This window comes from Trematomus bernacchii, unplaced genomic scaffold (assembly GCF_902827165.1).
Source record: "Trematomus bernacchii unplaced genomic scaffold, fTreBer1.1, whole genome shotgun sequence".
NCBI lineage: Eukaryota > Metazoa > Chordata > Actinopteri > Perciformes > Nototheniidae > Trematomus > Trematomus bernacchii.
In genome coordinates this window covers 3,832,546-3,855,922 of record NW_022987821.1, presented here as the reverse complement: position 1 = coordinate 3,855,922, position 23,377 = coordinate 3,832,546, and the positions used below count along the sequence as shown (strand labels likewise).

General features: G+C 41.1%; 5 protein-coding genes across 6 annotated transcripts in view; 4 read left to right on the top strand and 1 right to left on the bottom strand.

Annotated features, from left to right (window-relative positions):
- The window catches only part of LOC117499160 (amyloid beta A4 precursor protein-binding family B member 1-interacting protein-like), a 611,089-nt gene that overhangs the window by 312,471 nt on the left and 275,241 nt on the right, over positions 1-23,377 (bottom strand). The gene's annotated exons all lie outside the window — the stretch shown is intronic.
- On the top strand, positions 2,782-3,952 carry LOC117499139 (trace amine-associated receptor 13c-like). Its single transcript, XM_034151474.1, has one exon. The coding sequence runs from the start codon at positions 2,782-2,784 to the stop codon at positions 3,754-3,756; it is 975 nt and encodes a 324-aa protein (XP_034007365.1). The 3' UTR covers positions 3,757-3,952.
- LOC117499229 (trace amine-associated receptor 13c-like) lies at positions 5,615-6,649 on the top strand. The gene has a single exon (XM_034151607.1). The coding sequence runs from the start codon at positions 5,615-5,617 to the stop codon at positions 6,647-6,649; it is 1,035 nt and encodes a 344-aa protein (XP_034007498.1).
- On the top strand, positions 7,835-11,742 carry LOC117499137 (stomatin-like protein 2, mitochondrial). The gene is made up of 10 exons (XM_034151470.1): positions 7,835-8,001; positions 8,617-8,769; positions 8,877-8,976; positions 9,065-9,123; positions 9,422-9,523; positions 9,604-9,738; positions 10,125-10,269; positions 10,579-10,658; positions 10,748-10,876; positions 10,997-11,742. Exons 1-10 carry the CDS (start codon positions 7,960-7,962, stop codon positions 11,090-11,092), a joined length of 1,041 nt encoding a protein of 346 aa, XP_034007361.1. The 5' UTR covers positions 7,835-7,959; the 3' UTR covers positions 11,093-11,742.
- LOC117499132 (vascular endothelial growth factor C-like) lies at positions 13,418-23,330 on the top strand. The gene is made up of 8 exons (XM_034151460.1): positions 13,418-14,241; positions 18,102-18,333; positions 18,475-18,665; positions 19,080-19,210; positions 19,369-19,472; positions 19,755-19,889; positions 20,296-20,497; positions 22,040-23,330. The coding sequence occupies exons 1-8, from the start codon at positions 14,146-14,148 to the stop codon at positions 22,152-22,154; spliced, it is 1,206 nt and encodes a 401-aa protein (XP_034007351.1). The 5' UTR covers positions 13,418-14,145; the 3' UTR covers positions 22,155-23,330.

Genomic DNA, 23,377 nt, shown 5'->3' with positions numbered 1-23,377 from the left:
GAATCAGCCAAACAGGAAGTGGGTTTTTTGTTGTTTTCCAAACGAGCATTTTCAAAGTAAAAGGAATATAAGACATGACATAAACGGGAAGGTTTGTGTTCAGAGCTGACTGCTGAAATTAAGTTGAAGAAAAAGCATGATTGGAACCCAAAGATGTGATCAGCTAAGCGCCTCCTGAATCCTCACATCCATCCTACAGAGGGGAACACACATCTGACCCTGGCTGACAGTCACAGCATCAGTGGGATTGTTGGTCTCCTTTTCATTCAGACACAATTGACATTTCGTGGGTGTTGTTCTCGCAGGGCTGTTTATATGAATACTTATCACTCTGTGCTCTTACAGCTGCAATAGCTGAATTATGAGATATTAATATGAAACCAGTTTCCCCATCTCAGTGAGGAATCAAACTGGTTTCAAGTTGCTCTGTGTGGTTGCGCAAGTGATTTTATTGCAATATAAATGAATATATACTGTGACCTCTTTTTGCCACTGAATCCAGATGTTTTGTATAGTATGTCTAAAAAAAAAGACAGTTGACAACAAAGCTACTGCGCCAGCAACATATGTACATGAGAATCTCCACTCTTGTATATTTAACCCCTTCATTTGGGGCCTAAAAATCACTGCACCTCACAAGAATCCACCTCTCAACCTCCTGTCTTCTAGATCATCACGTATATTACTCTAAACTATATAATCTGAGATGCTATGAGTTTGTTTTATAGAGCTTTTGACTTGTTTATTTGGGTGGTTTGACCTAAAAAAATCACTGCACCTTGTATAGAAGTGGGTCTGTTGGTTTCTTCCTGTGAAGTCCCCCCTTATCTAAAAAATTAATACCGGACATAAGGGGGGACCCGTATCTAAAAAGTAAGTAACAATAAAATAGTGCCAAGATGATGTTGATGGGAGTACTTATTTTTATTCCAATTTCCATCAAATAATAACTACATTACTGTAATGCTAAAATATGATGTAACATCTACACAAATACACATAGACACTGACAGTAATGCCTCTGAGATCATATTACAGCTTCACAGCTAACAGCAAAACAAGCGCCTCATTAGCAGAAGGTTTATAATGTTTACCTGTATAAACTGTATCTTAACACCTCCAAACCACTAGACACAAGTCCAATCTGAGGTGTTCAAAAACAAACGGTAATGATGAAAGCAGGTAAACAAGTCGCAAAGAAACTCTTCATGTACTTTAAAGTTTTTAAGTTTGTTCATGCATTGTTGCTTTCTGCCTTAATGCCATAGAAGAAGAGTTTACGTATTGTTGGTTGAACATTAAACTGCTAAGAATAAGCTTACTGTAGATATGAGTATTTACAATATATATACAACTCCGCTTCCAAACATCAAAACTTTCCCTTTCAAATAAGACTTCGGCCTTTTCTCGGCCTTTTTTAACAATAGTTTGAGGAAATTGTCTTTACACATACATTACAGGGCGACCAATTCATTCTCTAACTATGCTGTGTTTTTAGGCTGGCTCCAAACGTATTGGCTTATAAGATGATACAAAAATCGTTTTGATAAATGGTCCTAGGTTCTGCAATTATTAATCAAAATCAATGGTGACATTGACAGATCCCAGATTTTAAAAATCCCCCTACTATTAAGCATACAGGAAATAATGAAATGAACATTCATCATATGAAAGTGAATTAGGATTTGGTAGTATCAAAAAGGGTATACGTTAAGGGTATACGTTTTTCCTATGATTCTAATGAGTAAGACACCCAAGACCCTTTATGAATAACCAGAGGTGGAAGAAGTACTCAGATATTGTATTTAAGTAAAAGTACCAGAGTGTAGGAATACTCTTTTACAAGTAAAAGTCCAGGAATCAAAATGTTCCTCAAGTAAAGTACAGTAAAGTATTAGCATCAAAATACACTTAAAGTACGGGCAGTACTTATTATGCAGATTGGCTCATTTTCTAATGATATATGATATGTTTTATAACTATTGATCATTAAAGTGTTCTCAAAGCTGGTAAAGGAGCAGCTAGTTGTAATGACTTTGCATACTGCAGGGTAGCTTGTGAGTTTACTCTAGGTGGAACTAAAGTCCGATTTAAGTGTTGATTATATTTCACATTATTAATCCAAATTTGCAAAGTATTAAATAAATGTAGTGGAGTAAAAGTTCTCTATTTACCTCTGAATTGTATTACAGTAGAATTACAAAGTACCAAAACATTGTACTTAAGTACAGTACTTGACAAAATGTACTGTAATGTACTGTAATGTACTGTGATGCATTGAAACCAATGTTAACACATCAGAAATATACCTAGAATTTAGCATAAAGAAAATCATTAAATGTTAATTTATCATTTGACTGCAGTATTGGACATGGACATTTGTCTTGTAAATCACATATGTCTCACTTAAAAGTGGGATGTATCTTTATTTCAAAGCTTCGTGGTGTAGTATATTGTTTTTTTGTACTTATTTAACTTCACATTTGTCATTTTACCATGTATTAAATGAATGTACCTGTGTAAGATATTCTAGTTATGATTTTATTTATGTCCTCTTTCGTTTTTGAATGGGTTTTATCTTCTTGGTGGTCTTCTGCCCTATTGTCTTTATCATTTTTAGGTTAAGGATGAAAATAAAAAAAGGGAGGGTGATAAAGATGAAGAATATTTTGAGGTTCAGAAGTTACATCATCTCTTAGCAAAATGGGAGGGTGATGTTAAAGAAGGATAAATGAACTGTCCTGTAGAGAGTTTTACCATTTCCTCCCTCTCTCCTCCCTGATGGACAGCAGCGAGGTTTCTCCGCTCTGCTTCCCCAACCTCAACTCCTCCTGCAGACGCCTGCCTCCGCCTCACTCTGAGTCCGCTCTGCTCTACACCCTGCTGGCCTTCGTCTCTCTGCTCACAGTGACCCTCAACCTGCTCGTCATCATCTCCATCTCCCACTTCCGGCAGCTGCACACCCCCACCAACAGCCTGCTGCTGTCTCTGGCCGTGTCCGACCTGGTGGTGGGGGCGCTGGTGATGCCCATCGAAGGCCTGCGCCACATGGAGACGTGCTGGCTGCTGGGCCGGCTCATGTGCGCTCTGACTCCGTATGTGTCCTACTGCCTGCTCTCTGCCTCTGTGGGCAACATGGTGCTCATCTCCATCGACCGCTATCTGTCTATCTGTGAGCCGCTGCTCTACTCCTCTAAGATCACCCTGCCCAGAGCTAAAGCCTCAGTGTGTCTGTGCTGGGCCTGCTCCGTCCTCTATAACGGCTGCATTCTGATGGGACACTTAGGGCAGCCGGACAGGTTCCGATCCTGCCATGGAGAGTGTGTGGTGGTCATCAGCCACATTGCAGGAACTGTTGACCTGTTTGTCTCGTTTGTTGGGCCCTGTACTGTCATGGTGGTTCTGTATATGAGGGTGTTTGTGGTTGCCATCTCTCAGGTGCGTGTGATCCGCTTGCAGACTGTCCCTGCAGCTCCGATCGCTAAGATATCAGAGATGAAGGCAGCTAGGACTCTGGGGATAGTGATAGCTGTGTTTCTGATGTGCTTCTGCCCGTATTACTACCCCTCTCTAGCAGGCGATGCCACCTCCACCAGCTTGTCTTATTACGCCGTGTTGTCTTGGATCATGCTGACTAACTCTTGTGTGAACCCTCTCATTTACGCTCTGTTCTACCCCTGGTTTAGAAAAGCTATCAAACTCATCTTCACCCTCAGAATACTGCAGCCTGACTCCCGGGATGAAAAAGTATTGTAGAAAGTGCTAAAATCATCTGTTTATTGTCGTTTTTCAGTGTTCTGCTCACTTGTTTAACTATATCTGCTACAGAACCACAGAAACCTTAAACAACGCCCCAGACAGAGCCCCTCCTTTTGTCCCACGTTAACAGCTTTTCTCATGAATACAAACCTAATCACTGACTGAAAAGCCTTGGCTTATGTGACCTCTCTCTTTAGATACATGTCTATTGGCCTTGAATGAGACACTGTTTTTTTTACACATTACAGCTGTATGGCCTTATGCTGAAACACTTTGTCACTTATACCTTCACCCAATTGTCATAAGCATCAAGAAATCATAAAAGAGGTGAATTTAAAAACTAGCACTAACAAGATTGTACAAAATTAAACATATGAATAACCATGTTCTTATTTAGCAGACTAGTCAGTGGGCTTCTTTGATTTTGTTTATAGTGTTTAGTGTTGAGCTGCTTCTATAAAAATAACCTGATAAAAGTGGTGATTTATCTCTGCCACGGTTCATTTGAATGCTGTCCAAATTCCCCTTTGGTTATGCTGTATTCGACTGGCTTATTCTTACACAAATATGTAACAAACTGCATGTTTTGTCACAACAGAAAATGAAAGTGTCACACTTAATGTATGAACAATTACCGATTTAGCAGCAGGCATCCGTGTGAATCAGGCCTGTGAATCACAAAGATTCAATGGTTAGAGAACATTTGCTTCAGTCTAAAAGGCATACAGAGACACTAAACGGGCAATTCAAATGTTATTTCTTACATAGATCATTTTGAGAGTTTGGGCTGTTTTGCTTAAATAGGTCAAGTGTAGGATGTGTCTGTAGATTTCTCCTAAATTCACCTAAAGCTATCATGAGATAAAGCTTCAATTGGATGTTTAAAAATCAAATGTAAGAAAACGTGTAATACAAAAAAAGAATTGTCTTAGTGTAAGTAAAACACTTTTTCTCTTACCATATGCACCTGTGAAGTCTTGCAATATATATCATTTTATAATGCATGTATTTAAAGGAAGTTTTCTAAAATAATATGTTTTTTCTAATACTTTGATCCAGAAATATTCTCTTTAGTAACACTTACATACACAACACTTATTTTAGTTGTATTGCTATCTATATACTAAAGCTGTTCGCAGAGGGCTTGACTCATGTATCATTCATAGACTCATTTTTAGATGTTTTAATCATAAAAGCGTGTCAGGGATTTATTTTTTTAAGACTGTTCGCAGTGTTTTCTGATTTATAAAAAGATACCAAGAGATATGTAATGGTAAACCCTTTTCATCTGTCGCGCCTCCCTACCTCTTCTCCAGATAGAACCATTTGAAATGATTAAGTAGCACAATATAAATTCTTCTTTCTTTTGTATTCCTTGATGTCTTATTTTTGTATTTATTTAAAGATATGAATTCAAAATGGAAAACTCTGAATAAGAAAATAATAAAAACAAACATGTACTCTCCCTTAGTGAGAAAATGAACTGAAATTGATAAGAATAAAGGTCAGGCATATGTCAGTACCAAGCTTGTGCCTGTGCCTTTTCACTCATAGTGTATAATAAATTATATATTGTTTAAACTTATTAAATTATGTGTAATGCCTGACTACATTTTCTATTATCACTAGCTATGTGCTGAAACTACCCAACTCAATACCCACTTAAAGCCCAACATAAGTAAATATGGAGTCCATATAATAACTTAAAAGTAAATCATAATAAAAACATCTAATTGTAAGAAGGAGGAGGGAGAAATTGCATCATTCATCAGGTGTTTGTAAAAGCTGGGAGGGGGGGTTTGAGGAGGATAAATGGACCCTTTGATAGGGTGTAGCATCTCTTCTCTCCTCCCTGATGGACAACAGCGAGGTTTCTCCGCTCTGCTTCCCCAACCTCAACTCCTCCTGCAGACGCCTGCCTCCCCCCCACTCTGAGTCTGCTCTGCTCTACACCCTGCTGGCCTTCGTCTCTCTGCTCACAGTGACCCTCAACCTGCTCGTCATCATCTCCATCTCCCACTTCCGGCAGCTGCACACCCCCACCAACAGCCTGCTGCTGTCTCTGGCCGTGTCCGACCTGGTGGTGGGGGCGCTGGTGATGCCCATCGAAGGCCTGCGCTACATGGAGACGTGCTGGCTGCTGGGCCGGCTCATGTGCGCTCTCACTCCGTATGTGTCCTACTGCCTGCTCTCTGCCTCTGTGGGCAACATGGTGCTCATCTCCATCGACCGCTATCTGTCTATCTGTGAGCCGCTGCTCTACTCCTCTAAGATCACCCTGCCCAGAGCTAAAGCCTCAGTGTGTCTGTGCTGGGCCTGCTCCGTCCTCTATAACGGCTGCATTCTGATGGGACACTTAGGGCAGCCGGACAGGTTCCGATCCTGCCATGGAGAGTGTGTGGTGGTCATCAGCCACATTGCAGGAACTGTTGACCTGTTTGTCACGTTTGTTGGGCCCTGTACTGTCATGGTGGTTCTGTATATGAGGGTGTTTGTGGTTGCCATCTCTCAGGTGCGTATGATCCGCTTGCAGGCTGTCCCTGCAGCTCCGATCGCTAAGATATCAGAGATGAAGGCAGCTAGGACTCTGGGGATAGTGATAGCTGTGTTTCTGATGTGCTTCTGCCCGTATTACTACCCCTCTCTAGCAGGCGAGGCCACGTCAAACCTCCTGTCGTACTTTGCTGTGTTGTCTTGGATCATGTTGGTGAACTCCTGTCTGAACCCTCTCATTTACACTCTGTTCTACCCCTGGTTTAGAAAGGCTATCAAACTCATCTTCACCCTCAGAATACTGCAGCCTGACTCCCGGGACTTTAAAGTCTCTGTGTTTGGTCTTGTTACGGTTATGATTAGACATGCTGTTTGTATAACCCGTATGTGTGTGTGAGTTCTCTAGCCATGCTCACTGTGTAGTCCTCCATGACAGCGTCAGTCACAAGCACCCTGCAGAAAAAACACAATAACACTTGAAAATGAATGAAGAATATAAAACAGACATGTCATGATTTAATTATGTTTAATCTCTGTGGTTTGCATCGTATACATGTGTTGCTTCTGTCTTTACTAGCTCTCATTAACACTAAGAAACCAGATCAAATAATGCATATTGTGATGAAGCTAAACATTTTAATGCTTTGCCAAAACATATGTGTATGTGAGTGGTACATTATACGATAAATATATGTATTGACTATTAAATTAATATTTAAGTAGACTTATTAAAAATGTATCTTAGTTCCTTAGTGGGTTTTATTTTTGGCAAAATGTCTTCTTAAAGATTTAAAGTCAGTATAAGTTATTGTCTTAAAGACTATATAAAAATGCTATCACTGTGATTAAAATAGCTTTTATGTTTTGCTTCTCTTAACTGTTGCTAAAAACATGATTGAGCTGTTTTAAATTCTGACATAATATATTTTCTGCAGCTTTAATATGCTTTCAAATGAAAAACAAATATAAGCATGTCATTTTCATTGTCTGTCTTGCTACAATTCGGTTCACAAATGCATTATTATTATGTACTTTACTTTGGTGTATTATTCATAGACTTACCTGTAAGTAATGAAGCATGCCTGCAAAACATAATAAATGAGAATATAGTTGTTAAATTGCATTTGATTCTGCAAAATATAAATACAAGATCAACAATTATATATTTTACCTGTATCTAAGACAGCAGTGCTTTAAGAGTTTATTCTAGTTATTCAGGTTTATCTGACCCTTAGCTAATAATGGGAGCTAAAATAAAAGTAATCTTATAGCCTGTCCTTGAGGAGGAACATATTGATAGTACACCTACTATTGTCTTACTATCTTTTTCTCCTTTATTATTGATTTGAAAAACATCTTGAATTTTCAAGGGCGTTTACAAGCAAAGTGTTTTTCTATTTCTTTCCAGGAGACAAAATAACACAATCTATTTAAAAGAAGACAAAACTCTCATTGATATTAATAAAAACACATAATGTTTGCCAGAATTTGTTTTACTTTAGTAAAAACTGTTATTATGTCATAATAATTCAAGTAGTTAGTTTATTTGGCTGCAGTGCCGTCATCCGAACCAACAGGGGGCGAGGCTGCCTTTTAACATCTGTTGAAAGCAATGGAGACGACCAGCATATTTTGGATATAACATGACTTTGAAGGCTACAATTTCTATCTAACTTTCTATAGGACTTAATTGGTTTAATTTAAAACATGTTAGGGACATTATGTCGGACCGGCGGCGCTGTTTTTAAGGTAAACAAACTCTTTATAAAAGCCTTAAAGTCTCTGCGCAGACGAGTTGGCTAGATAGCTTAGCTAGCTGCTTGCTAACATTAGCCCTACTCTTACTATGTATTGGTTATGTCAACTGGTACCACCTGACATATAAGCTTCCTATATGTGCACTTGTATCATTAAACACAGTTATTTATCCAGAACAAAACCAGAAAAAGTTTACCTGCGGACATTTGGTAAAATTAGCTGTGTCTGCATGCTTTTGGCCAGCTTGTAATGAGCGCAGGTGTTACGCAGATATTATTGTTTTGATATGAATACAATTGTGTATCTAAACGTATCTCTTTTGTTTTGGTACTGCACGACTATGTGATATGTCCGCTTAATGGATGAACTAAATACATTTTAAGCTCCAGTATGAAGCATGAATGTTTCAAGAGAAAATAGAGACACGCTTTTACGTGCAATACGTAATGACGTAATTATTAATAGGGATAGATAGATAGATAGACAGACAGATAGATAGATAGATAGATACCCTGACCGTTTTTCCACAAACTAGACACTGTTTGTCTGTGAAATAGGGACAAATGAACTGATTTATACATCACTACGTGTCTCCTATCTCTGCAGAACTCCCAGCAGTCTCTCCCCAGGCTGTGGGTGACTCTTTCCCAGCAAAGATGTGCTTCCCGATTACCCATGAACACCGTGGTGCTGTTTGTGCCGCAGCAGGAGGCCTGGGTGGTGCAGAGGATGGGCCGCTTTCACCGGGTCTTAGAGCCGGTAATTATCGGCCTGTACACGAGGAGGCTATTATCACAAGGCACAATTTATCTATTTAAAGGTATACATAAATATAAGACTTATCATTTCCTGTCCTCTCTTCATAGGGACTCAACTTCCTCATTCCCATTCTTGACAAAGTTCGTTACGTGCAAATCCTGAAAGAGATTGTCATTGACATCCCCGAACAGTCGGCTGTGTCTCTAGGTTAGTTTTTCCTCCAAATTACAAAAACAATTGTGCTTATTAGTGGTTCAAATAAGCTATATACTGTGTGTTCTCTTTCTTTCCACAGATAATGTGACTCTACAAATTGACGGGGTCCTTTATCTGAGAATCTTGGATCCTTTGAAGGTATGCTTGTCATAATAAGCTATAAACAAAAGAGCCTGGCAAAGGTGGGTGCTACCTGTGGGTTTTAGCTATAAGGGGGTCATTTAGGTTTAAATAATGGCAGATAATAAGATAACAATTCTGAGAAACAGTTACACACTTGCATTTCACAGTGTTTGACAATTAATTTGGGACTAAAGGTCTTTTCAAATGTGAACACTGGTGTCATAATGAAATAGCTCTGTTAAGCCAGCAGGTGGTGCCAGTAAATTGGATCATGTGTGAAATTATTTACACTGAGGCCTTTTTCTCTCTGCAGGCGAGTTATGGTGTGGAGGATCCAGAGTACGCTGTGACTCAGCTCGCACAAACCACAATGCGCTCAGAACTGGGCAAACTCACGCTGGATAAAGTGTTCAGGGTAAGAAACATCTGCACATCTTACTGCGTAGCAACAAAATAATGATGCACGTATTTACCTTTAACCTGCTTCTTCTCCAGGAAAGGGAGTCCCTGAATTCCAACATCGTGCGCTCCATCAACCAGGCGTCAGACGATTGGGGAATCCGCTGCCTGCGATATGAAATCAAAGATATACAAGTCCCACCTCGTATTAAAGACTCTATGCAGATGCAGGTAACACACACACACACACACACACACACACACACACACACACACACACACACACACACACACACACACACACACACACACACACACACACACACACACACACACACACACACACACACACACACACACACACACACACACACACACACACACACACACACACACACACACACACACACACACACACACACACACACACACAAGACTGACATCAGCCATACTTTGTAGGATCCTGCTTTCAGGCATCCCTTAAAAGTAATATATATACTTCAATGTATAAATATTGAGACGATTGAAGACTGTTTCTCAAGAGAGGTCATGAGAATTAAACCAATTTTGTTTCTCAAATATTTGACTTCCTTCTCTGCGCATTGTTTCCTGTCCAGGTGGAAGCTGAGCGTAAGAAGAGAGCCACAGTGCTGGAGTCTGAGGGGATGCGGGAGTCGGGAATAAACGTCGCTGAGGGCCGCAAGCAAGCTCAGATCCTGGCATCAGAGGGGGAGAAGGCGGAGCAGATAAACAAGGCAGCCGGTGGGTGCATTTTACATTTGACTGAACAACTGTTTAACTGGGATTTTCCATTGACCCGTGCACAAATCATGCCATCACAAATGTAATTGAAGGTCTTGTTAGCGTACGACTTGGGGGCCGTCATTACGGTAAATCCAGAAAGCATTTAATTGCATGCCGGCAGAATGTGTTGCACAAGGATCTGGTGACTCAGACTTTAAGCAAATCAAACATGCGAGCACGTTTGGGAAGAAATGAGCAAGAGGAATGTTGTAAAATTAGGTTTAAAGCGCACTTAAAAATACAAAATGTACTTTTCTGTGTCTCTAGGTGAAGCCCAGGCTGTGTTAGCCAAAGCAGAAGCTAAATCCAAGGCCATCCGTCTGCTGTCGGACGCTCTGGCTGAACAGGTACATTTTACGGCGCTATCCTGCATTATTTGGAAAATGATATTCCCGGTATGTTCCAGTAACTTCATTTTGGTTTCGTCTGCTAACAGAACGGGAATGCCGCGGCCTCTCTGAGTGTGGCCGAGCAGTACGTCGCTGCTTTCTCCAACCTCGCCAAAAAATCCAACACTTTGCTGCTGCCCTCCAACGCCGGGAACATCAGTGGCATGGTCACGCAGGTATGAGGAATCTTACCACAACGAATATACTAAATGTGTAATTTGTGCTACATAATTCATATTTGAATAATTAAATGATTGATTCCTGAATCCTAACTATTGTGTTTTTGCTACCGTTAGGCCATGACCATTTACAGCAAGCTGGCCAAACAGAGTCCACCAGCTGAGAGCATGAAGACAGACGAGCCTCCAGTTCAGTCACCACCAGCCCAATAGCTACGGACACAAAAAAGACTTCCACAGTTCTGCACTGAAGCGTCCCTGCTGTGAGTCCTCGCTCAGTGTCTGGTGCAAAAGGCGCTCTATCTCCTGCAGGGCACAGGATGTTGCAGCAGAGAATAAACAAAAAATGTGGAGCGAGGACGACTGGGAGAAGAGAAACTGAGCCACAAATTAAATTACATGTGTTGGTGTTAAAGGGACAGTTCACACATAATTCACCTCTTACCTGTATCATTAATCTCGATTATTATGGTGTAAAATGAATGAGATTAGATTGATAAATAGATATGTTTGTTTGTGGTGAACTGTTCCTTTAAATGGACATTTGCAGGCTGTTATATTATTTATAACTGAATAAATATTTCAGGGCATTTGGCACCTAGTCTTGTTTGTTGGAATATAATTGAATATGCTTTTGTTTTTGTGTTTTCTTTTTACTTTGTTGTTTGCAACCCTTAAGAAATAAAGTAACTACACCCAAAGAACCAGTTTTTTTTTAATATACAGAATAAAATAATAAATTACAAGTGAAATCATTATTTGGGTGTTTGACTGGATTAGGAGGAATGTGCGCACTAAGAAAAATACTGTATCTTATCTGTATAAGTGAATACTGAAAAATGGATATTAAAATTGCAACAGTATGGTTTCTCAAGTTTTTATATTTGTACGACATTTCAGATATAAATAGTTTATAATAATTTGGGTATGTATTGTTAATATGAGCACGTATCATATTAATACCTATGTAATTCTACTTAAATTCTGTTTTAAACCATGCTTTACGTCACAAATCAGTTTTGTTTAATTTAATTTCCTTTATTTGCTTGCTATTGAGTATTTTTACAGTGTAGTGTTAGTACTCTGACTTTAGTAAAGGATCTGAGTACTTCTTCCACCTCTTTATCATGCTCTCTCATGATGAAATGGAGACAGCAATGAGAGGAATGTGGAATTTGGTTGTGCGGATTTCAACACATAAAGCAAGCAGACACTTGCCGCTGCCGTGTGTGTGTGTGTGTCTTTAATCCCTGAAAAGGCTGGCAGTGACTGGCCCAAAAATCGGATGTTTTCTCACCCGAGCGTTTCCCAGACATACCTCTTCCTCCTTCCGCCTGGTCGTCCTCCTGTCTGTCCGTCTGTCTGCCCCATAATTTATTTCACAGTTGTCGGTAACTGCTTCACCCTGGGAAAAGAAAAAAACTAGATATTATAATTGAAAAATAAAGCTTCCTCACCTGGTTCTCCTGTTCATCCTAGAGGTGGAATAAGGCTTTATACTTGAGTAAAAGGAGCAATACAAAACTGTCCAAAAGTACAAAATCGTTGGCATCAAAATATACTTAACTAGCTAAAGTAAAAGGACATGTAATGGCGTACTACTGTTCATGACACACATGCCAGCAGCCTCAGGGCGGTATAGTTAAGCAGGTATGTAAAGTTTGCCATTTTAAGCACCTTGAAACGGTAAAACCAGAGGGGGAGAAGCCAGAAAAGAGGTGAAAAGGGGGAAGGAGGAAGACAACGATGCAGCTTGATGAAGTGTCAAGGAGGAAGAGGTGTTTGCAGCTGTAGGTGTGAGGGCAATTTCAAGGTTTTATGTCTGTCCTGCCGTTGAAAAGGAAAAGCAGCCGACATAAAGCAGTGAGGGAGAGAGAGAGACAGCAAAGGTATTATCAGCTCATAAAAAGGCACTTAGAGCAACACACACATTCATCACGGCTGGCTGCTACTGCACACACACACACTTTTAGAGGCAGCTGCTCCTGTTATGAGGAATAACTAAAACGGAAGGACAAAGAGATAACAAATCTGAGAGAAACGGAAGAGTGATTTCACAACTGAAACTCTCCAGTGAATTTAAAGAGGACATGTCATGCTAATTTTCAGGTTTATATTAGTATTTAGTGTCTCCATGCTTTCACCCTCTGTCTGAAACCAGAGCCCTATCACGTACTATGGGTTGGAGCGCTAGCCAATAGAAGCGCAAGTGTTACATAGTGATGTCATTATGTTCATAAAGTAAAGAAAGGGGTCTCAGGCAGGTGGGGGGGACTTTTTTTAATATTTATTTTTTCCTTTTGTGACTCTCCCGTTGCTGTAAAATAGCTAATTTCCCCCGCTGTGGGACGAATAAAGCACTTTTGATTATAATAAAAAATGAGAATGACGGCATGCTTTGATAGGAAGTTTCTGCAGACACTAATACATTTTTTTAGGGGGTGGGGGCAAATATAATAAGCTATTACGCACGAATCATCTCCATGAAATCCTTCACTCCGCCCACCAGATACAATCCTTCCAATCGTGCATTATTTCTCATTCACTCCACCAGGACGTCTGAAGGCAGGACGCACATTCCCTCTGTTTGATTCAACACCAGAAGCAGTTTTTTTTTTTTTAAACCTCCGTTTGGAAACAGGATTTGGAATAATCTCTTCCCTCTTTGATGTTTCACAAAGGATCAGGAAAAGTTGTGGCAGATTTAGAAAGAAAAGAAGGAGACAGACAGAGCTTTGCCCCGGAGGTTCACGCGGAAGAAACAGGAGACAGATAAAGAGGGAAGGGATAATCTGCGAGAGGGAGGGAGGGAGGGAAGAGCACAGCTGTTGTGTGAGGAGAAAATAAAGATAAAGAAAGCCAGGAGGTGCACAAGTGTGAAGGGCGAAGGAGAAGAGATTGACGCAGAAGTTGAAGGTCAAAGAAACTGAGGAGATTAACAGACACCTGACATCACAGTAACAATGGAGACGCAGCAGGAAAAGAGGACTTACTTCCTTTGAAGTGGAAAAGGAAAGGAGCGGTGTTTGAGGGAAGAAGGGGACACCGTTTCCTCACCATGTTTCATTCAGCTGGCTTCCCAAAGTCTAACAACCTGCGCCGGAAGAGCAACTTCGTCCCGGGATAAAATGACGAGATACCTGCCGACTCTGTGATACCCTCCTCCTTTTCCTCCTCTCCTCTCCTCTCCTCCTTCCTTCCACTTTAAATACACTCACTTCCTCCTCCTCTGCCCTGATATCTCCTCTCCTCTCCATCTCCTCACTATGTGGATACCAGCTTTGCTCATATGGATTCTTAACAGCAGCTATCTGTGCGCAGTGCAAGACTACTATTCTACAATAGGAGACATGGGCACCGAGGTGAGACATTTCATTAATAATCATCTTTAAAAACTCTTTTTAGTAACTTCTACAGCCTGGAAATAAGTGTAAACTGGTGGGGAAAGTAACTACTGTGAATCACAGATCTCTGGTGATATAATGGAAATGAATGCTCTCTGTTTACTCAGGGAGTCTCATTGAGATCAAGAGCTCTTTCACTCGACAACAAAACATCACAACAAAACAATTCAGACACACAGTGATCCACCTGGGGGTTTATGGGTAGTGGCAAGCAGCAGCATGACCAACAGGGTATCTCGCTAATCCACCACACAGGATTGTATTTGTTCTATTTTGTAAAGAACCAAAATACATTTGGGTTTCAGAGTTTCAAAGCAAACAAGTGTTTATAATGCAGTAATGTATCTATGAGATATACAAGAGAATAGGAGAAGGGATATCAATAAGCTGTTGTGAAATGCAAATATTTAGTTTTTTTGGAGTTTAGTGCTAGATTTTAATTGATAAAAGAGGTGGGGATGCGGTAAGCAGACTGTGATTATGGTGTATAAGATGGTACATGGCAATGCTCAGATGATTCAATAAGTATAAAAGAAAGGGAAGTAATCATCGTGACATCACCTAACCAGTTAAACCCCATGGCGCAACATATTGCAAGAAACAGCGTCTGAGGGCTTCTTAACATTTAATAAACTATGAATGTGTCATATCCACTTAACGGGAAGAAACTCAGCTATCAAACAATATTAACAATTTTTAGCAAAACGAAACATAAGGGTAATAACAAAGGCTCTGAATTAGCCCTGAGCGAAAAAATGCTAACGCACTTAGCACGTTACTCACGTTGTCTTACCTTTTGCTGTTTCTGATCAAAAGTTGTGTTCAATGGCATTAAAACGATAAAAACGCTGCTGAAGGTTAATCCAATGTGTCTGAAATGATGACTGATAATCCATCTTCATAATTATGCATAACGGAGTTTTCATATTAGCTGCTACGAGAGTGTATGACAGCTTCCGGTTTTGGGCATTCTGGCTGCGCATCACTCATTCACCAATGGGTAATGTTTAGATGGATTTTAGGAACTTCCCCTCGATTCTATTGGCTCTGACGGTTAAAAAGAGGTGTCAATCATCAAAATCCAGAGGGGGGCCAGAGATATGGAAAATGCACCCAAATGACCCCAGAAGTGGGTTTTATTTTCTAAACCTCTCTAAAAAGGTCAAATGTCACTTGTTTTGCATCAATCTTGATACAGGGTACTTATTATATGTTATAGTTTGGATTCCTAAAGCTTTTAGTCTACTATCCCATCATTCAAGGGTGGTTTTCACTATAAGTAATGGTTTTTTTTGGACGGACACTATAATTTACATTTTTTTACTATGTTCAATCTGAATTTACTTTAAAATAAAAACATCTATATTGATTCTGACTTTTCTACATCCAACTCACAGGTTTATCATTGCTTTGAGAAAAAAGATTATTAATCTACCCCTTTTAGAAGTGAAGTTATAGTCATTTGTTCTGGGAATGTCATTTTCGATTTTCGACTGACATTTTTTTGTCAGGCTCGGGGCTTAACTGGTTTTAAGAACTATAGAAAAATATGGAACTAGAAAAAAGACAATACAGTAGAGCAAAGTACAGCTCAGACATTTTCAGGCGACCGAAATGCTAAAATGAAATCTCATGAAATGAAAACCCACTCTGAAGGTGTAAGCCAAAAACACAGAACACTGTGGAAGCGACCTGTCAATCACAAAGTTCCCTCCAGAGGGAGTTTCTCTCCCACACACTCCCCCCCCTCCATTGGACTCCTTTGTTTACTCTCGGAACATAGTGACATCATGATGTAACACTTGCACTTCTATTGGCTAGCCCTCCAACACATTGTACATGACAGGGGGGAGGGACATCTCTAAGCAGTTGACCAATCAGAACAGAGCCGGCCAGCTAACCAATCAGAGCAGACTGGGCTCTGGTTTCAGACAGAGGGTGAAAAGAGGTGCTGCAGCACAGGCAGTATGAGAAAAATAAAGAGCTTTTTGAACATTAAAGCCTGGAGACATGTCCCAGTAGAGACACAACATATGAATATGAACCTGAAAATGTGCACAATAGGGCCCCTTTAAATATATTATACATCATTATTACAATTACCTCAATTAAATAGCAAAACACTCCTGGTAGTAGTAATCATCCAAAGGGTTTAATGCAATTATTTAAGAAATAAAAGGCAGCCAACTTTCTCTTTCTACTCCTGTTTCTGCAGTATTCTGAGTAATATACAGCGTAAGATTTGGTTTCAGATAACTACTTTACTGTAAATGCCGTGCATGAGCCAGCAGGAATGTTTGTTGTTCTTCCCTGGAAGTGTCTCTGGGGATGAGGTAAAAGCTTTCCCTCTCTAAAAGCTATGTGTCATGAGATCCTCTGACATTTATTAATATTAAAATACAAGGGATCGTGTTCAAATCCACTGGAAATCCAATCATCTTGGAACTGAATTAAAGGAATCCTAGTGACATAATAAGATGGGAGTATAAACAAAAATTAAAATGGTGTTGTTGTTGCTTGTAAATGTTTGCACTGGCAGAAAGAGTGTGTGACGATTGCATTGGGTGTGTGCACATGTGCGTGTGTGTGAAGTATCTAATGCTGCACCCCAGAGCCTCGGTCATTTATACATCATGACCTCATCGTCCAACAGCGATGACCTCATGTCATGTGATCACTTAACAAGACGAAGGAGAGGGAGAAGAAATTATATAACTTTGTGTTGGACTCAACTTACTTTGATTTCATGCCATAATTAATGTCCACCCTTACATACAGAAGCCAGAATCTTATATGAAATCAGAATAGTTTTTTAAGGTTATTACACATTATGATGATGAGTCATATCGGATGTCTAGAAACGAACAGAAAGGGGGGAGGAGGAAAAGAGAGAAAGAGATATATCCACTGATAGCGTCAGAGATCTGGTTTCTGTTAAGGTGATGCCAGCTGTACCAGTCTGCTTCTCCTCCGCCTGGGAAACTAAACAACTACGCTCACTCCCCGGGGGAAGAATTAATACGTGACACACAAAACGTTCGACTGACATGTAGTCCCCACAGCAGCCAGTCTGTTTCACCATTAACCTTTTATCTTGTGTGTGGTGTGTCTCTACGGAGTGGAACAAAGTCAGAGAAACCATTACAGGATGACTCACAGGAGGAACGGTTTACAAAGCTACTGTAAACTGAGATCTTCCCTAATAGTACAATAAGTGCAGTTGCCAGACCTTGAAGTTATATGAAAAGTTAACTTGTGGTTTTTGAAATAAGACACTTGACCGTGTCTAATGCTGCATTTAAGGACTGCTCCGAAGCTCGCACATAGAAGACTTAAAGCTTATCTTGTAATGGAGGGCACATCGAGGAAGTGTGCCAGGAAATATATCAGAAGGACCTAGAAACATTTCAGATTACAGCCTCTTTCTCAGGGGCACCGCAGCAGGTATTTTCAGATTTTATCACACTGCCCGAGGTGACATGTTTTATAGTCGTCTGAATGCTATAAAAAGAAACCACCAAAAAAGCAATGCTAAGGCATAATGAAAGAAATGCAGACTTTGCAGATTCCTCATATGCAACAATGTGTGAGTGAGTGTGTGTGTGTGTGTGCGTGTGAGGAGAGGACACATATCTATAATAACTGGCAGAAGCCACCACGTTGTTAGCTATCAGTGGAGATACTGCAGAAAATCACATGCCTGTGTTTCCCCTTCTTGTCGATTTCATCTACCACGCTTCCTGTCTACAGTAAAGGGTTTTTCCCAAAGAATTATTGGTTGATTCACATTTCTCTGCATATTTACTTCCTGTCTGCAGGCTCCAGAACTGTCAGGTGACCAGCCCAGTTTGGAGTCAGTGACGAGCGTGGATCAGCTGTTACAGCTTCTGTACCCAGAATACAACCTGCTTCAGCACTGCCTGAGGAAGAAGTCATGGCCCTCCTCCTCCTCCTCCTCCTCAGCGAGCCCTCTGGTCCACTCTGACCTGGAGGATCGGTGGGGTCAGCCCCGCGAGGAGGCGCTTTTTAAAGTAGACGGGACTTTTTCAAGTAAATGTTTTATAACTCCTATAAAGACCAAAAATCTTACTATAAATCCTCTTGAACGCTTTTTGGGCTCATTCTTGAAACACTACAGTGAGCTGCCAGAGAGTTTCCCCACACTTAATCACATGTGTTTGCATTTGCCAGTCATCTTAGAGGAGATCCAGCGGACCTCCTGCCAGCCCAGAGAAGTGTGTGTTGAGGTGGCCAAAGAATACCCAGAATCCACCAGTCAGTTCTTCCTGCCTCGCTGCGTGGCGCTGCACCGCTGCGGCGGCTGCTGCAACAACGAGGCGTTCTACTGCACCAACACCAGCCACACACTGGTCAACAAGACGGTAAGAGGAGGGGGAGGAGGTACTCTGATTTCTATACTGAAGTACAAGTATCTCAAATTGTACTTATGATGTTCAGTGGGCCCAGCTTTGTTCTACTTCAGATTAACTCAACACTCAGATGACAGCATGGTGTTGGTATGTGTGTGTATGCATCACAACCCGCCCTACTGCAGAGGGACCCTTTAAACTGCACATCACTACAACACACAGTCACGCACACTTACACAACCTCACAGTCATTACATCAACCTCCACACGGCTGAAATCAATTCAGTCATTACCAGTCTTTAATTATTCTAGAAGATCTTAAAAACTGAATAACTTGGCCAACATGAAAGCAGAAAAGAAAAAGAAAAATCATGCACAATGTATATCGTTTTGTACTCACACACCTTGGTCTCTTCCTCCTCCCAGTTGATGGAGCTGTCCCCGCCCAGGATGGAGCGCTCCGTCGTCATGGTAACATTTGTCAACCACACTTCCTGCGATTGCATCTCGAAGCGGCCTCTGCACTCCATCATCAGACGAGCCGCGACAGATCACCTGTGAGTCAGAGAGAGGAGTGACGCGCGCGTGAGAGAACATTTCGGACTCATTTTATACATGCAATACTAATAATGCGTGCGTGTGTGTGTGTGTGTGTGTGTGTGTGTGTGTGTGTGTGTGTGTGTGTGTGTGTGTGTGTGTGTGTGTGTGTGTGCAGGTGTTCCCCACCCGAAGTCCCCTGTGCCTCTGGGTTATTATGGGATCCAGTGAACTGTTTGTGTGTCTCGAGAGACGCCATGAACTACTCTGAGAGAGAGACAGGTACATGATTTATTAGGATAAATTATACAACTTTGATTTCATTTGTATGCTCCAAATCCATTACATTTCATCAAAACCCAAAGATTTTCACTTTTTATGAACTAAATCTGGGAAAATCTCCATATGAAAGAGGCCCTATAATGCTTGTTGGGGTTTTCCAAGAGAAACTCTTGCAATTGAATTCCCTGGAGGGAGAGATAATTCAGCTGTAACAAAAGACTTGTACATGTCTGTAGTTTGCAGGACCTAAATACCTTTTGTTTGTCTCCACGTGGCTCTCAGAGGTGCTGGACTCGGGGCTGCTGGCTCTCTGCGGGCCGCACCGGGTTCTGCACGAGTCGTCCTGCGAGTGTGTGTGTCGCAACGGACTCACGGAGGACAGCTGCGACCCGGGCTGGAAACTGGCCCACAACACCTGTAAGCAGGCTTTCAAGCTATCCACATATCTTGAATTATATATAGTAGATATTCAAGACTTTCTTTTAAAGGACACCCATATTAAATGACTTATACATACACTTATTACACATATACATATTAGATAAAAGGCTCCTTTTTTTGTGAGAAAATGGTTAAAGAAACACACATTTTTCTGTAGTTACCTCCTGTTTCAAGAGGTCGATTTACTGTAAATAAACCACATTGTTAAGAAAAGGGGGCCGGCATCCTGAAAGCAACCGGGCCAGATCGAGCCAGGATGATAAACACAGGGAAGTTTTAGGAAGCAAAATATCTAACAAGTCAGAACCTGAGCTCCAAATATTTAGCAACAACAGCGACAGAGGAGCACCAGCCGATATCTGATGAAGCTCTCTCCCCGCAGGTGAATGTCAGTGTGAAGGTCAAGGCGAGGGGAAGTGGTGCCCCACCGGCCAGCGCTGGGATGAGGAGCTGTGCGGGTGTGTGTGTGCTGCAGAGTGTCCCAGGAACCAGCCGTTGAACCCCGACACCTGCCTGTGTCAGTGCAGGGAGAGTTCGCCGTCCTGTCTGCGGCAGGGCAAGAAGTTCAACCCTAACTCCTGCAGGTAGGCGCACAACAGAACGAGCAATCTGTCCCGTGCTTTCTCAGCTCTGCAGACTTTCCCCTGTGGAAAAAGGAAAGGAAACACAGTCTCCTTTGGGGGATGAAATTATTCTAAGGATCCACACTTTCTGCCAACTGCAATTTGAACCCCTTCTGCCCTTAGCCTGAATGACACTAAGCAAACATTTCTATCTTGCTTTAATATTCAACTAAAGGGACCATTACATCCTCTCTCTGTGAAGTGCAGGCAGAGCTTACATGAGCCAAATGTAACACAAGTGTCATTCTAGAGAGAGAAAAAGGGACCTGTGGACTAAAAGCAAAGTTTCAATAACAAAATATGCTGTGTTTTTATAACTTATTTAGGCAAATTAGATCAAAATAAGCAAATAGTTTAGAAATATGAGAAAAGTGAGCCATCTTACATGATGACAGGGCGATTAAACTAGTAAATTATTAACATAATATAGGCGGCAAGTCGTTTTAGGGACTTCCATGTGAAAATAAATGCACTTATTTTGTTCTTTAATGCTCTAAGACAGTGTTTTGGGAATGCATAATGGCGAGAGAGTTCTTGGGTGGCAGAAACTTCAGTCGTAACTTCAGTTAGTTCATCATAAGTTACCTCAACCAGTGGTTTGTACTGGGGGAACTGATCCAGTCTGCTGATCGGCCCTTAGGGTGCCATCACAAGGCTTTCTGTGGGAGAAAAAGGGGTGAGGAAAGAGTGAGAACCAGAGCTTAGAGAGGGGGAGAAAGCAAACTCTCAATGGACATATCATACATTCCGAACTCGAGAAAATATTTCGCTCACATGTTTCCATACGACCTTTTATGGACACAGGTCCAAGTGGTGTTCATGTAATGCATGCGTGTCGCGGTTTCCCACAGCCAGCATGCAAGAGATCAACCTCCCCCTGACCCCAGAGGCCTGCAGAGAGACAGACAGGCAGGCTGGAGCAGCGTGATGACAGTGAGCAGAGACCGAGAAAGGGACAAGGAAAAACATATATGAGTGATTTCCTATCATGTGGGAAAGTTCACCAACATACGAGCAAGTAATGGAAGGAACTCTCTGAGCTCGAGAGATCTTTACAATTGAGCAAATCACTGTTTTAACAATAGAATATAAGAATAAAGCATGCACATTCATATCACATTGATTTCCTTTGATAGTATAATTCAACATCTGGTCACAGGAGGTGGTGCACGGAAGACAATGCACCTACTGTGATTTTGAGGATGAGTTCCCAGAAATGTGGCCATATCTCCCTCTCCGGAGACATGCTCCGTCTTTTTCTCACGCACAGAAACGTTTGATGCAAAATAAAACTTGGATCAGGAGTTTTATCCGAACGAGATCTGAATGATTGAGCATGCCAAGAGAGAATCCCCTGTGTGTTATTTTTTATTTATTCTCCACGCCTCTCATCCGCCCTTTTGCATCATTTGGTCTACTTTTTCCGCCTCCTAATTCTTTGTACTCTCCTCTCTTTTTTTCTACCTCTTGATCGTGTTTTTTCTGGCTTTCTCCTCTGTCTAGTTGTTACAAGTTGCCGTGCAGAAAGCCCCGACGTGTGTGCCAGGAGGATTACTACTACAGCTACCACGTCTGCCAGTGCATCCCCAAATACATGAGGCGGCCCGAGTGGAATTAACACAGATAGAGGAGCAAAAACCGCATGTATTTCCCTTCAACATGAGGCTGCATTTAGGGGGGGGGGGGGGAAGGCGGAAATGCCTCTTTACAGGAAGATGGAAGGACACATTTACATACTGGATTATAACAGCAGCCTGGAGGAGTTTTATTAATGCTCACTGTTCTGAGGATACTTTCAAGTGGCACAGAAAAGGCAGGAAAACTCATAAAAGTGGAGAAAAGGAGGATGTGTTTGACTCTCTGAGACCTCTGACTGGAAGCAGGTAATCACACCTGCTTAAAAGCTCCACAGGGAGGGGGGGAATGGACCAATCAGACTCCTTGGCAGCGCTTATCCCAACTGCAACGTGTTCGAGCAAGACCTTCAACCACTCATGACTGTGTGAAATGGAAAGTGGAATAAAATAATGACAGACTAGACTCCATGCTCCTAATTTTTTTTTAGATGAAATATGCTGCAGGCCCTTTGGCAGTGGTGGGATATTTGAGAGGTTGAAGGATTTCTTTTGCATGTAATGTGATGTTGCCGGGCTCTCGACGTGGAAATGGTGACAGTATCTTTTGGTGATGCACCAGAGGCTGTTTCCAACACAAGAACAACAAAAGAGATGGAGTAAAGCTTTTTCTTTTTACATAAACGTCTTAATTAACGCATTTTCCTTCGGTCTTTTTGCTAGAGAAAGAGGCAGAACTTGTTTAATCAAACGCTAATTTAAACACTGCCAAAGACCTATTATATCCTCCAGTTTCTACTTGCCTGTCGAGCTGCAAGTGTCTGATCACAATCAATGGGAACTCTTCAAGTAATTTAACTTTACACTCTTGAGTAATATTATTTGTAAATATTTAAACGTTGTCATATTTAATACTGATATTTTAAATATGGAATCATATGTATTTAAGTCTCTACCCTAACTAAATGTTGTTTTGCGATTCTTGTATTCTGCAGTTTTTAATAACTATGAAAAGTTGTGTTTTTAATTGTCCGCACTGCAAGATTAATATGAAAGCTTTAAAAAAAACAATGATTTAGGGCTACATGTTGGGATGAAGATTTACGTAGAGATGATTGTAGCGTTTGTGCTATATGGATGTAAAGAAAAACGTCTTTTATCATGCTACTATTGAATATTTAAAGTGATTTTGAAGTATTAAAAGCCTTCTCTGACTGATATATACTGTGTCCCTGTTTGTAAAAACATTCTGGCAGTGACAACATGT

Bases quoted from the DNA above. Each gene is read 5' to 3' on its own strand.
- LOC117499132 (XM_034151460.1), top strand. From the start codon at position 14,146: ATGTGGATACCAGCTTTGCTCATATGGATTCTTAACAGCAGCTATCTG. The intron at 14,242-18,101 runs GTGAGACATTTC...TCCTGTCTGCAG, and splicing joins TAGGAGACATGGGCACCGAG to GCTCCAGAACTGTCAGGTGA. The intron at 19,211-19,368 runs GTGAGTCAGAGA...GTGTGTGTGCAG, and splicing joins CGAGCCGCGACAGATCACCT to GTGTTCCCCACCCGAAGTCC.
- LOC117499229 (XM_034151607.1), top strand. From the start codon at position 5,615: ATGGACAACAGCGAGGTTTCTCCGCTCTGCTTCCCCAACCTCAACTCC.
- LOC117499137 (XM_034151470.1), top strand. From the start codon at position 7,960: ATGTTAGGGACATTATGTCGGACCGGCGGCGCTGTTTTTAAG. The intron at 8,977-9,064 runs GTTAGTTTTTCC...TTCTTTCCACAG, and splicing joins ACAGTCGGCTGTGTCTCTAG to ATAATGTGACTCTACAAATT. The intron at 9,739-10,124 runs GTAACACACACA...TTTCCTGTCCAG, and splicing joins AAGACTCTATGCAGATGCAG to GTGGAAGCTGAGCGTAAGAA.
- LOC117499139 (XM_034151474.1), top strand. From the start codon at position 2,782: ATGGACAGCAGCGAGGTTTCTCCGCTCTGCTTCCCCAACCTCAACTCC.